The 13,227-nt window shown below is 35.4% G+C and overlaps 1 protein-coding gene across 1 annotated transcript in view; it reads right to left on the bottom strand.

Moving 5' to 3' along the window:
• The window catches only part of MALRD1 (MAM and LDL receptor class A domain containing 1), a 682,023-nt gene that overhangs the window by 447,632 nt on the left and 221,164 nt on the right, over nt 1-13,227 (bottom strand). Inside the window, exons 20-21 of the mRNA XM_031652710.1 lie at nt 5,204-5,380; nt 2,275-2,437 (exon numbers count right to left, since the gene is read on the bottom strand). Coding sequence (XP_031508570.1) covers nt 2,275-2,437; nt 5,204-5,380 — 340 coding nt within the window. The remainder of the gene's footprint in view (nt 1-2,274; nt 2,438-5,203; nt 5,381-13,227) is intronic.

Consider the following 13,227-nt stretch of genomic DNA (forward strand, 5'->3'; position numbering starts at 1 on the left):
GTGATTATTATACATTGCTTGCCTGTATCAAAACACCTTATGCAGTCCATAAATATATACACCTATCATGTACCCACAAAAATTAAAACTAGAGGTTTCAGTGAGCTGAGATTGAGCCACTGCACTCCAGCCTGTGTGGCAGAGTAAGACTCTTCCAAAAAAAAAATTAATAATGAAAACTAAAAAACAGAAGACGAGTACGTGAAAAATAGATACTTGAAAAAATCCATTAAATTACTTTGTATGTCACGTTGCTTAATTTTTTTAAATTCATAAATTCATCTGAGTCGGTAGCAATACATTCTTTCTCCCTGCTTGTTATACAGCAAGGAATATCCTTCTTCCAAGGTAAAATTAATACTTCCACCTACATGTTAGATTCTGCTCCCTATAAACAAGTCCTAATAAAAAACAGGCTGAACAACTATATAACTGCATATAGTCACGTGTCAATTAATGACGGGAATAAGTTGAGAAATGCATTGCTAGGCGATTTGTCTTCACCTCAACATCATACAGTATAGTTACACAAAACCAAATAGTATAGTTTTTAAATTTATATATGTAATTTTTATATGAAAAATCAAATATCCCAGCACCATTACTAAATATCAATCATTTTCCCTACTTGGTTCGGCAGAATGCAAATTGATATTGCAACTGATATTGAGGAAAAGCACATTAAGTTCAGAAAACATCTATGGAAAATAAAAGGTAAGGAAACTATTAATTTTCACATAAAATACAAACAAAAGAAGTAATCACCATGCAATATCTAGCTCAGAAATTTCAAAAGAGTTAGAATACTGCTAAGCTAAAAATTTAAACAGAACTGTGTATTAATACACAGTCGGAATGATGGGAGGGAGAGAAATAGGATTTGGGGAAAGGAATAGAGGTTCCATTCCTCATAATAGGATGTCAATAGAGGAAGCCAAAATTTTTGAATCAAGAAATGACTATATATTCTTTTATAAATATGGACTAGCACCTATAACCAGTCCCTAATAAAAGTGAGAAAGTATAGAGGAATGATCTTGGACATAATAGGGTATCTCCAGGGAATTGGATTGACTTTACTGAAGGAATGTCAGCTGTTTGTCATTATAAGACTGTCAATTCTCTTTGACACTTTTAGACTAGACGCATGCAGTCACTGTGATAAAAATGTGTTACATGTGATACATAAAGATGACAGTGGTAAACAGAAAAAGTTGGTACGTAAAATACAAACATGCTTACAACACTAGAAAATATTCACGCATTTCACAAAAGTGAAAAAAGTTCAAAATGGACAAAAGCCTTAATAGTCAATACAATAAAGAAGAAATATACATTTGCTGTGTAGTTTGCTCTTCTTATCCCACCCCAGCCATGCTGGTCTTCTTGCATGGACCTTTCCCTCTGGGTTCCATTCAGAGAGAAATGCTCCATCACTAACAAACCCTTTCCTTGTTTCCATTCTGCTGTGTAGCAGTTAACAGCATCTGCAACGCTTTCTATTTATTGACTTACTGGCTGTCTCCCTAATGAGAGCCAAAGACCATCTGTTTCAGTCACTCCTTTATTTCTAGTGCCTACAGCAGCATTCTCACACACTAGGTATTCTATTTCTTCTTTGAAGCAACTTTACAATATTGAGACAATATGAAAATAACTGGGAAATCCACTAGTTGAGAACAGATTAGTAAACTGTTGAAAGTCATTACAGTGAAATACAAATAATGATGAATATTTAATGGCATGACTTACTGAAAAGTAGAAAAATATTTTCATCTATGTTGAAAATCCGCACATTTACCTGTGTTCATACATGTATAACAAATACGCATCAGAGAAAAAGTAGAAAGAGAGAAAGGGGAAGGTGGGGAGGGGGGAAAGGAGGCTGAAGAAGAGGAAATGGGAGGAGGAGGTGGTGGAGGAGATGGAAAAGGGGAGAAGGAGAAAAGAGATTTGGGGAGGAAAGAAATTCATAGATCATTTATAAAACAACAATATTAACAGGGCTTTTCAAAGAGTGATAATATTAAATTATTTTGTTCACTTATTCATGCTCTTCTCGGGTTTCTATGAGATTCACGAGAGCATTCGTTGCTTTTATAATTGATATTTTTTTTTTCCATTTTATATGAAAGAAAACACACAGCCTTCTTTTCAACTTAACATTCATCTTTACAATCACATTGGCCTAGGATAAGGTGGTGGGGGCAGAAATTTCGGAGACACTTAATAAATATTTCCCAAGAGACATGTTCAAAGTACACGGTCACTTACTGTGTATGATCCACCGATGGCCTGTGGTTTTCTTCCCCATGATGAATGCTAATCCCGTTCCCAAGCCCCCATCTGAATGTGTTTGAATCTTGAAGTAAATGTACTGGGATAGGTTGATACCATTTACACAGGCTTCTTTTCTCAAAGCTGCAAACTTCCATAACTTGGACAGGGTAGAACAAAGAAAAGGTGAGCTAATAAGTGGCAATTTCAATCCGTACAATCTTAATCAGCACTTTCTTACTCTTGTTTTTAATTATAATGTAACTTTCAAACATTATTAAAATAACTAGGCAAGTGGTTTGTAAAATCACTGGAAGAGTTTCAAAGAAATCTAGGTTTTTTCTAGTCAAATATTTATGGGAATAAAATATAGAAAAAATACATATACTAATGATCCGGTTTCATGAGGAGGTGAGATTTTAATTAGCTTCTACAGCAGCAATTTAAGCAGTTCCATTAACCAATTTCATTCCTTGCCTGATCTCCAACTTCTGACAAGTCTGTTCTCCTTTTCTCAGCCTCTGAAGGGGTTATCGCAAATTCCCAACTACAGTTTAAGCAACGAGATTTCCAATAACTTTCATATTGGACCTGTTTCCTAGAAAGTTTTATAGATTCTTGTAATAATTTTATTCTAATATCACAGGAAATTACAGGTCCACTGATTTTTTTAAAAAATGTACAGGTTATACGTAAAATTGTTATCTGAATTCTCTCTGAATGTGTTCATATGTCTAAAATCTTCCGCTGCTGAATAAAAAAGAAAGATTCAATTCAATGAAGTTCTTGTGTATACTATAGAAAACCTGGTGTGCACTCTAGCTTTTAAATGACATTAACAGGGCCAGCATACCACTATGACCATTTAGAAATTTGGGTATATGAGTTAATGTAAAATCTGAAAAGGAAACATTTATAAAAGTGTTTTTAATCATGACATTCAGGTGTATTAAGTTAATCTCTGACATTAATTGTTTATCTTGTGAAGGGATTTAGGATCCAATATATCTCTGTTCTTCATATCATTTAAAAGATATAATTTGTAGGCTTTTAAAAGAACCGTTAGAAAATATAACGTGTCAAGCAAGATGAATAGGTTCTAGGGATCTGCTGTACAACATTGTAGTAGAGTCAACCATAATGTATTTTGTTAAGAGGGCAGATCTCTTGTTATGTTTTTTTGTTTTGTTTTGTTTTGTTTTTTGAGACATGGTCTCACTCTGTCACCCAGACCAGAGTTTAGTGGCATGATCTCGGCTCCCCCTCCTAGGCTCAAGCAATTCTCCTACCTGATCTTCTTAAGTAGCTAGGATTACAGGCACACACCACCACACCCAGCTAATTTGTGTATTCTTTTTGTAGAGATGGGGTTTTGCCATGTTGGCCAGGCTGGTCTCGAACTCCTGGGCTCAACTGATCTGCCCACCTTGGTCTCCCAAAGAGCTGTGATTACAGGCATGAGCCATTGCACCTGGCCATGTTATGTGTTTTTATCACAATTTTCAAAATCAATTTGAAAACTTGCACAGTTTATAAGCAGATTTGTCATAATATTTTATCTTACAAAAGGGTGGAAGAGACAAAATCTCAGTTTATCCATAAATAAAATGGTAATAATTCATTTATAGTTGTTCAAAATTATAAAAACTCTTTGATTAGAAATAACTTAATAGTAGGCATTCATTTAGACATTTAAAGGATTTATCAAAACTTCCCCTCTAATCATAAATGACATTACTAAAATGGCAAAGTTGAACTTACAGGAAATTCAGTATTCCCTAAAGATACTCATTATGTGTAATTTATTAGGTTTTGTATAAACTCTTACAAACACTACAACTTATATAAGATCATAAGGGGATTTGAATGCCTTCCCATGGGGAAGTCTGACCACCACCACACTTTCCATTGTATTATTTTCCATCTGTGGTGCATGACATAAATCCCTGGGTAGCTTGAGTTAATTACTGTCTCATCTTCTGCACAAAGTGAGTCGGCTTTGCTTTTATAATTTTTTGGTCTAGATTAGATCGTTAATTGGTGGTGTATTTGTACATTAAGGAACATTTTTTTTTTCTGGGTTAGAAGAATAAATATGAACCTCATTGGATTTTTTAAGTCCTAGAATTTCTTCACAAGGTTGCCATAAAATAAGGGTTTCACTACTCTCTCTGTGTTATCTGTCTGTTCTGAGCCCTTAATATTATCAAGACACTTGAGAAATATGATGGTAGAGTCAATTCGCAGGCTACTCCATGAAGAACAGGGAAGGGAAAGATATTACAAAGTGTTTACTCCTTCTGATCTTATGCTTTGCTCATTCAGACACAGATTGATCTTTCCCCTCTAAGACTGTATCTTTGGCTTACAAATCCACTTTTAAATTAAATAGTTTGTCTTTGATCCATTTAGGAAAAGCCACTGAATTGGCAGGTAAAAACTAGGACACAGGGAACAAAGGTCCCATTTGCATTAAGATAGGTTTTCTCATTAATTCTGCATATTTTAATAGTACTAATGTTATATGTGCATTTTGGCAATGGCAAAATTTGAATGAATTAATCTGACAGTGCTATAAAGCTACCTCCCTAAACATTCCCTATTTTATAGTGTGAGGAGTACAGATCAAAGGGAATGGATGGAAAGAGCTACTAAATGCTACTCCCAGAGTCAAGTAAAGTTTGTGAAAATGAGTTTTCAATCCAAAACATTAATCTAAAGACACGTATCTCTTACTGGGCCTGATAGAAAATGCATTCTGATTCTTCCATTATAATTTTCTGTATGAGTAACTGTTACATTTAGAAGTTGCACTAACTCATGTTGAAAATATCTAACTATGATACTAGGCTGTGCTATTTAGATATTACACTTGTATTTTCTTATCTATTTTGTAGCAATAAACAAATTTTAAGAATCCACCTACCACAGGATGCTTCATCTGATTTGTCAGGGCAGTCATATTTAAAATCACATTTCTGCATTTTTTCGATGCAGTGACCATCAGACCTGCAGACAAATTCATTGTCTGTGCAGTTGTGTGGAGGTAATGTTACAGGAACTGAGATTTCGGGTGGAGTTGGGAAGTCTGCTGGCAAATTACCTTGATAAGAAAAAATATACAGGCATCATTTAGCAGGTTTTCTACTTCTTTAAAGATTTTACACAATGAAGCTTTCTAAATATGCCTTACAATTAATATCATAGAGAACTGTGGGTAGTATTGATTACTCTGCTAAAATAAAATTGAGGTTCTTGATTTAGTAACGGTAAATAACTAAATAACTTTGATCATGAAAAATGATTAAGGTACAGATGGAACTTACTGAAAAGTTATTCAGAGCTCAACAAATACATGGGAGGCCCAAGGCCAGGGCTTAGAGAATCAGCAGAAACCAAGGGAGTTTCAGATTCTGGAATTAAGAACCAGAGTAAAGATCTAAATAACTTTCTAATCTACTAGGTAAATAACCTTTGTTCTTCCACTGTTACAATAAATCTAACGTCTTCTCATCTTTGTTTAACGTATTTTCACATATTCAGAATGCAAGGCTTCAGGAAAGAGTCAAACCAGAAATCTTCACCTAGAAGTTTTGTACAAGATTACAATTTCTGAAATTACTGAGGATAGAAGACATTTATAGATGTTGACTATTAGTTATTCAATAAACGTATATTGATAACATGTCTGTGCCATACACATGGTAGATGCAGGGAATCCAAGCTGTGGAGAAAAAGTTAAATATTAAATCTGAACTCAATTGAACATGGACACAAAGAATGATTACCAAGTCTCAGAACGGGTTGTGTGAGCCCCTTGAGGCTTTCATCCAGCGTCGTTTCGAAGAAATCTCTATGTCAATCTATTCCTATGTGTTAGTTATTGAAAAACAACAGACAATAGCAAAAACAAGTCGACCTTTTTGTGTTCCTTAGGCCCCATCAGGAAGGACCCTTGTGACTGAAGCTCATGCCAAACAGCTCATTACAAAAAGAGCTAGGGTCCCAGACTGCGCCGAAGCTTCATGAGACCTCTCCTTGTCTGTGCATGGATGAGTGGCCAACTCTGGAGCCCAGGCTGTTGCTTCCCAGTTTGGTGGTGAATCCTCCAGAGTGTATATGTATGTATGTATATGTGTGTGTGTGTATATATATATAATTTTGTTCACTTATTCATGCTCTTCTCTGGTTTCCATGAGATTCACAAGAGTATTCATTGACTTTTAATTGATATTTTTAATTGATACATATATTTTTCCCTTCTCCCCTTCCAATTACAATTTGCTTATTATATCCTTTGCTTATTATATCTGCATTACCATTTATGTGGGATAAAGTTTGTTTACCCTTAAAGGTACTGTGTGTGTGCCTTTTCTTCTCCCCTCACACATTTCCTGCACAGAACACAAGTCAAATATGCCATCTCTGCCATTATATAGTTAACAGTCTAGTAGACAAGGCAGTCAGATATATCTTTCATTACAGGCATTTGGGATAAATTTATGGTAGAGATATAACTCCAGGGAAGCAAGAATGGCATCTTTCACCCCTGCATCCATAGTAAAATTCACAGACCATGGTACATGGTAGGTATGCTAACATGGACAATTGAATAGATGGATGGATGGATGGATGGATGGATGGATGGATGGATGGATGGACGGACCAATGAAAACCAGAGTGAATGAATGAACAAAATAACAAATGGAAGATTTCACAGTATATTGAAAGCAAACAGAAGAAAACCATATATCAAATGGGAGTCAAATAAGATGCCTTGGCAAGCTGATGCTTAAACTGACTTTCAAAGGTTGATGAGCTCATCTTGCTAGGTGAAAAATAATACAAGGTTTTTATGGGCAATGAGAAAAAACTTGTGTGAATGCATGGAAATACATTAAACTGTTTTGTTTTATTTTAAATACTGTGAGAGTTTAATATGATAATATCTTGTGATATGATAAGCATGTATCTGATTGACTCATTAGATATGGAATGGGAGAGTAGACAGTTACCATAAAGGGCCAGGTGAAATCAACTTAGGAGTCTGAAATAAACATACAAAAATGTGGAGAAATAACAAGATATAAAATGTCTACTTCAAGATACACTTTTTGGCATCAGTGTGAAGCATGAATTGTGGGTTGCTCTAACATTGGGAAAAAAAATAGTTGTAATAGTTAACCTTTTCTTTTATCCAGGCAACTAATAAACTAAAGCAGAGATGGTTTAAAGAAAAGAGCAAAAATCTGAGCAATATTAAACGTCCAGTATCTGGAGGGCTGGGGATTTACATACTGTTGGGAATTCAGGGAAAATCCAGTAACTAGTACTTTATTTCTTAGTTCAAGTGTGGAAGCAATTAAGAACTAAGATTGAAGATAGAACAAAATATCAACTTTTTATTGATATAGCTAATCCTGAAGAAAATTGCCTATTTCTGTAGATAAGTGGTCCTCTAAAATGCAAAACGCAGAAATAAGACCCAGAACTATGCCTTACAGGCTACCCTGGGTGAAACTATAGCAAGGAAGAGGTGACCAGATTTCATATTTCCTTAGCTAGTAAACACTAAAAAGAAAAGAGGAGGTGAGGGACCAGGCAGGCATACTCAGGTTCTTCCTGAAAACCCACCAATCCATTGTTGCTCTTCCTTCCTCTGGGAAGGAATGAATAAGAGGATGAAGAGAGACCAGGAATGTTAGGCTACCAGATAGAGCTCAGTGTACATGAGAGACTAAGACCAAGGAAATAGTATTCTGATCCCATAGGGGTGAGTTTGAAATGATTAATGGATTGTTAAGTAAATCAACATTCTATTCCCCAGATCAGATATATAAAATACAGAAGAGAAGGAGTCAGTTTTTAGGAATAAGAAATATTTTCTCACCACATGTGGTGGCTCACATCTGTAATCCCAGCACTTTGGGATGCCACGGCAGGTGGATCACTTGAGCTCAGGATTTTGAGACTAGCATAGGCAACGTAGTGAAACCTCATCGCTACATAAATGAAAACTACAAAAATCAGCTGGACATGGTGGCCCACACCTGTAGTTCCAACTATGTGGGAGGCTGAGGTGGGAAAATCACTTGAGTTGGGGAGGTTGAGGCTGCAGTGAGCCAAGATCACACTACTGCACTCTGGTCTGGGTGACAGAGTAAGATCCCGCCTCCCCACCCCCATGCCAAACTAAAAATTAAAAGTTAAAAAAAAAGTAAAATAAATGTAAAAATAAATATTTTCTATCCTAGAATCCTAAATATTTTCTATCCTAGCCAATGACAACACAAAAAAAGCAGATCCTAACAGGTTGGAAAATTTATCCCACATCCAGTTTGATATACTCACGTCTAAGTCATTGAACAAAAATAAGAACCCAATTAGAGGTGAAAGTTATTACGTTCCACAGAAATCTGATGCATCCAACATTATAAAATTTGAAAAAAAAATTTAAAAGAGAATCATTTTATCATTTTTGAATACTGATGATTTTTATTTTTTTTTTTTATTATTATACTTTAAGTTCTAGGGTACATGTGCACAATGTGTAGGTTTGTTACATATGTATACATGTGCCATGTTGGTATGCTGCACCCATTAACTCGTCATTTACATTAGGTATATCTCCTCTGCTGATGATTTGGAAGATGTTGAAGGACAGAGCTTGAATCAGAGAAAGAAAACTTCACTAACCTTGTTGGAAAAATATTTTCAAATAAATCTAAAATGAGATTATAAAAATTACTTCTGAGGGAATTTGCTGAGAACTGCAAAACATTCAATGGCCAGGCTGATGGATATTTTATATGTCTCAGTGGAATATACTGAACAAATTTCTTTGAAAATCATCCTTTCAAAATGTTCAAATACAAGGTCTTAAAAATAATCTTCTAATTTGATTGCTAAATTTGTTGTGACATTTCAGAGCATAATTCACTTACATAATTTTACTGAAAATATATATAACTAAAATGCATTAGAAGATGCATGTAAACGTTTTATTTGTATGTCCTATATCAAAAATGTCATCTGGAAAGTGACGTATTTTGTCGAAGTTTCAATGAGTGTTTGCCTTTAACTGAAGCAGGATGTCATGTTCTTTCACTTTAGCACATGTTCATCCAAGCTGGTTTGTTCCATATTTAGATAATAAGGTTTTAGTTGAAGACAAAGATTGTAATTCCACAGAGATGACTGTCATTTGCACTGAGAAATGCGTTCTATGCTCTAATTTAGGCAGCCATTTTGACATGTGTTAATTTCAAGAGAGAATGGGTAAATTTGTGTTCCAAGCTCAGGGTAAATACACATTACTAGACCAATAAAAGTCTTAAAAAACAGTGGATCACACATGTTTTGCTATTCTTCAACATAGAGATTTACAATTAATCATCTTGCCTTAATACACAGAAACGTCAATAAACAGCTAAACAGAAACACATATATGATGTTCTTCACTGACTGTACTACTTTAAACTTGCTCGATAATGCACTTCTAGTCACAAATACCTAGGATTTACTGATTTTTGATTTTATTTATTTATTATTTTTATTTATTTATTTATTTATTTTTGGGACAGAGTCTCGCTCTGTCACCCAGGCTGGAGTGCAGTGGCAGATCTCAGCTGACTGCAACCTCCGCCTCCTAGGTTCAAGCGATTCTCCTGCCCCAGCCTCCCAAGCAGCTGGGCCTACAGGTGCCCACCACAAGGCCTGGCTAATTTTTTTGTACTTTTAGTAGAGACTGGGTTTCACCGTGTTAGCCAGGATGGTCTCGATCTCCTGATCTCGTGATCCGTCCGCCTCGGCCTCCCAAAGTACTGAGATTACAGGCGTGAGCCATCGCTCCTGGCCGATTTCTGATTTTATTACTCTTCCTTCAAGAGAAGAGCATTTCAGGGTAGGATAGAAGCCCAGTGAATTCAGCGTCAATAACTTTGCATTTGAGACAAAGAAGACATCAACTGAACTGCTTCATATTCAATTACATCTTCTTTTCTTTAAAAAATACCTTTATGAATAATTTTAAACATTCATAAAAATTAAGAAAATTATATAATAGATACATGACTCCACTAAATAAATTGTTATTGCAGCATTGCTTCAGATCTTTATACTAACAAAAAGAGGAAGAAAGAATAGAAAGAAAGAAAACGTTTCTATAAAGCTCAGACCTCATTCTTCCTCTTTCCACTCCTTCACTAATGCCTTCAGAGGGACTCTTATCCAAATACTAGTTTGTACCAATTTGTATTTTCTCATGTTTGTTTTCTAATTGTTTTTATTGTGGTAAATAGAGTTAAGGCTATTCACATTGTTGTACAACAGATCTTTAGAGCTTTTTTTTAATCTCAAAAAATGGAAACTCTATATCCATTAAACACTTGTTCTCCTTCCTTCCTCCTGCCAGCTCTCGGTAAACACTTTTCTACATTTGTTTCTATGATATTGACTACCTTAGATACTTCATATAAGTTGAGTCTTACAATGGTTGTACTTTTGTGATTGGCTTATTTAGCTTAGCATGATGTCCTTGAGGTTAATCTATCGTCCTAGTCAGTTCAGGCTGCCATAACACATTATCACACAGTGAGTGTCTTAAACAGCCATTTATTTACCTTAGTTCTGAAGGCTGGGAAGTGCATGCTCAAGGTGCCCGCAGATGTGATGTCTGCTGAGGGCCCACTTCCTGGTAGGCAGCTGGCCATTTTCTTCTTGTATCCTCACATGGCAGAGAATAGGGAGAGAAAAAGCAAGCTCTCTCCTGTCTTTTTATAAAGGCATTGATTCCACCCATGAAAGCTTTACTCTCCTGACCTAATTATCCCACATACAAACACCATCACGTTGGGGGCTGGAATTTCAACATATAAATTTTGGGAAAATACATTCAGTCCACAGCATCTGTGTGGTAGCATGTGATGGGATTTCCTTCCCCCTTAAGACTGCATAATATTCCATTGTATGTATATACCACATTTTCTTTATCCAATCATCTGTTAATAGACATTTGGGTTCTTCTACTTCTCAGCTATTGTAAATAATGTAGCAACAAACAAGGGGAGGCAAAAATCCCAATATTCTGCTTGAAATTATTTTGGATATGTATCTGAAAGTAGGATTGCTACATCACAGGATAATCTTATTTTTAATTTTTTGAGGAATTGTCATACTGCTTTCCATAATGGCTAAACCACTTTACAGTCCCACCGAGAATGCATAAGAATTTTGATTTCTCTATATTCTCATGAATGTCATTTTTTATTATTTGGATAGTGGCCATCCTAATGGGTATGAGGTGATGTCTTATCGTAGTTTTGATTTCCATTTTCCTTAAATGGTCATGTTGAGCATCTTTTCACATGCTTGTTGGACACTGGTGTATCTTTTTGTTCTCAGCAACCCCAAATCTGACACTCTATTCCTGTCAGCACTCAGATCAGCAATTATAGTATCATGTAGACTAGTTTCACTGCTCTAAAAATCCTCCGTCTATTCATCCTACCCTCTCCCCTAAACAATGGCAAACACTAACGTTTTTACTATCTCTATAGTTTTGCTTTTTTCCAGAACGTCATATTGTCAGAATCATAGAGTATGTAGCCTTTTCATATTGGCTTATTTTGTTGAGTAATAGGAAGGTAAATTTCGTTCATACCTCAGCTTGATAGCTCATTTAGCACTGAGTAATATTCCATTCTCTGGATGTGATCCAGTTTATTACTTATTTATCTACTGAAGGTATCTTGGTTGCTTCCAAGTTTTAGCAATTAATTCTGAATAAAGCTGCTATAAACACCTATTTATATCGAGGTTTTTGTGTGAATATACTCATTTGCGTAAATACTAAAGCACCTGATTGCTGGATGATAAGGTAAGGCTATGTTTAATTCTAGAAGAAAATATCAAACCTTTTTCAAAGTGGCTATATAATTTGGTATTTCTACTAGCAATGAATGTGAATTCCTGTTGCTCCACATCCTTGCATTTGACATTTTAATTTGTATTTTCCTAATTATTGAAATTATGAAAATTATTGAGATTGTAAAAGTTATATAATTTTTACATTAAGAAATATTTTTAGTGGGAATGTAAATTAGTTCAACCATTGTGGAAGACAGATTACTCAGGGATCTGGAACCAGAAATACCATTTGACCCAGTAATCCCATTACTGGGTATATACCCAAAGGATTATAGATAATTCTACTATAAAGATACATGCACACATATGTTTATTGCAGCACTATTTACAATAGCAAAGACTTGGAACCAACCGAAATGTCCATGAATGAAAGACTGGATAAAGAAAATGTGGCACTTATATACCATGGAATACTATGCAGCCATAAAAAAAGAATGAGTTCATGTCCTTTGCAGGGACATGGATGAAGCTGGAAACCATCATTCTCAGCAAACTAACACAAGAACAGAAAACCAAACACCGCATGTTCTCACTCACAGTGGGAGTTGAACAATAAGAACACATGGACACAGGGAGGGGAACATTACACACCGGAGCCTGTGGTGGGTGGAGGGCAAGGGGAGGGATAGCATTAGGACAAATACCTAATACATGCAGGGCTTAAAACCTAGATGACAGGTTGGTGGGTGCAGCAAACCACCATGGCACATGTATACCTATGTAACAAACCTGCACGTTCTGCACATGTATCCCAGAACTTAAAATACAATAAAATAAATAAAAGATAAAATTTAAAAAGAAATAATTTTAAATACATATTTTTTAAGGGCCACTTTGGTATTTTGCATGAGTTAATGTACCCAGTCAAACATTTTTAAATTCTAATAATAGCGACATAATATAGTAAACATCAGGCAGGTCCTTTTTAAATGAAATGGTATTTGGGTTTTGAACTTTAGATGAATCGAAGTTTTCTCTATATCATTAACAAAGATTATAACCATTAGAGATTTTAACCAATGC

The sequence above is a fragment of the Papio anubis genome, chromosome 11, assembly GCF_008728515.1.
Source record: "Papio anubis isolate 15944 chromosome 11, Panubis1.0, whole genome shotgun sequence".
Taxonomy (NCBI): Eukaryota; Metazoa; Chordata; class Mammalia; order Primates; family Cercopithecidae; genus Papio; species Papio anubis.